A 1,331-nucleotide genomic window follows, 5' to 3' on the forward strand; every position below is an offset into this window, starting at 1 on the left:
TGAAAATAAAAACAGAACAGTGAAGAAAAAAAAGTTACTGTGAAAATTTAATTAATATCAGACAAGTTGTGAAATTTTAAAAGTGTCACAACATTTTACAAACAGAGAGCTTGGGCACAGTCATACATATGCGACTAAGGTGAGCTAAGTGTGGTATATCATGACTCTTCGGATGGTGTGTAAATGAAAACATTGGTCAGTCCATGAATAAGAAAATATTATTCCGTCTGTTTAAAAAAAAAAAGTATTACTTCCAAATAATTATGACTCTAAGATGATTTACTTCAGAGGATGTAGTTTCTTTTTTTTTCCTGTAATTTATATCAAAAGGACAGATTTGAAGTGAAGAGTTTTATGCAAGCTAGTGGGAGGCTTCCTAGGGCATGACATCCTCATCTTGACAGATTGACATATGTATCTGTCACTAATGATCCCTGATCTGTTAAAAATAACTTGCACAGTTCATTTTTTTTTTTCAATTTCTGTCCAGTTTTATTGAACACGTTGCTGTTCAGTTTTGTGTGAGTCAGCCCCATTAAATGTGGAGTGGAGTTTTAGTCATGCAGAAATGTTTGATTGCTTTTTGAAATGAAAAAGCAAACAAACAAACAGCAAACAAACAGACACCTGTAGCAATGTGGTGTTTTACCATAATCTGGACTACCTTATGTGTTTTTCCTTGCAGGGATAACCCCATGACGGACATCTACGGTGCTAACCTGTACAACCACTACCTCACCTACATGAATATGAGCAGGGTCAAGAAGAGCGTCAGCCTGGGCAGCTCCACCACGGACCCTGGGGACAAGTACCGGCCGTCCCTCTGCGGCACCGTCCAGCACCAGGGGGACGAGGAGGCAGCAACCGAGGTGGACCTCAACTCCGACTGGAACGACATCATCGCCGAGGAGGGGGCCGAGAGCATCGAGTCGGTGCTGGTCTGCACCGGCGTCCACTCCAAGGCTGTGAACGTGGAGCAGATCGAGCGGGAGTCAGAGATGGCGCTCGATCACGGCCACAGGGACTTTAAGTTCAACGAGGACTTGTGCCGCCCCACCATCGAGGTCAACGACGTTCTCGAGGCAATCAAGCGCATTTTTGAGCTAGAGAAATTCTCGTGACACCACCCCTTCTTAGTTTTTACGTAATTTATTTTCCTCATTTTTTCTCTCTCTTTTTTTTTTTTTTTTTTTTTTTTTTTTTTGAGGGGGGTCGGGTTGGGGATGGTCCCTCTAGATGTCTTGTACACCAATGCTTGTCCAAATGTATGGATTTTGCTTAAGCACTTGTGGGCTTTCAATTGTGGTGTGTCTTTGAGATTGGAGAGCTAT

At 42.5% G+C, this 1,331-nt stretch overlaps 1 protein-coding gene across 1 annotated transcript in view; it reads left to right on the plus strand.

Moving 5' to 3' along the window:
• LOC140244117 (uncharacterized) overlaps positions 1 to 1,121 on the plus strand; it is an 8,677-nt gene extending 7,556 nt beyond the window's left edge. The window contains exon 3 of the mRNA XM_072323765.1: positions 686 to 1,121. Within this exon, the coding sequence (XP_072179866.1) occupies positions 686 to 1,121 (436 nt within the window). The remainder of the gene's footprint in view (positions 1 to 685) is intronic.
• Positions 1,122 to 1,331: the final 210 nt, after the last annotated feature.

Source organism: Diadema setosum, chromosome 2, assembly GCF_964275005.1.
Source record: "Diadema setosum chromosome 2, eeDiaSeto1, whole genome shotgun sequence".
In the NCBI taxonomy this organism is placed as follows: Eukaryota; Metazoa; Echinodermata; class Echinoidea; order Diadematoida; family Diadematidae; genus Diadema; species Diadema setosum.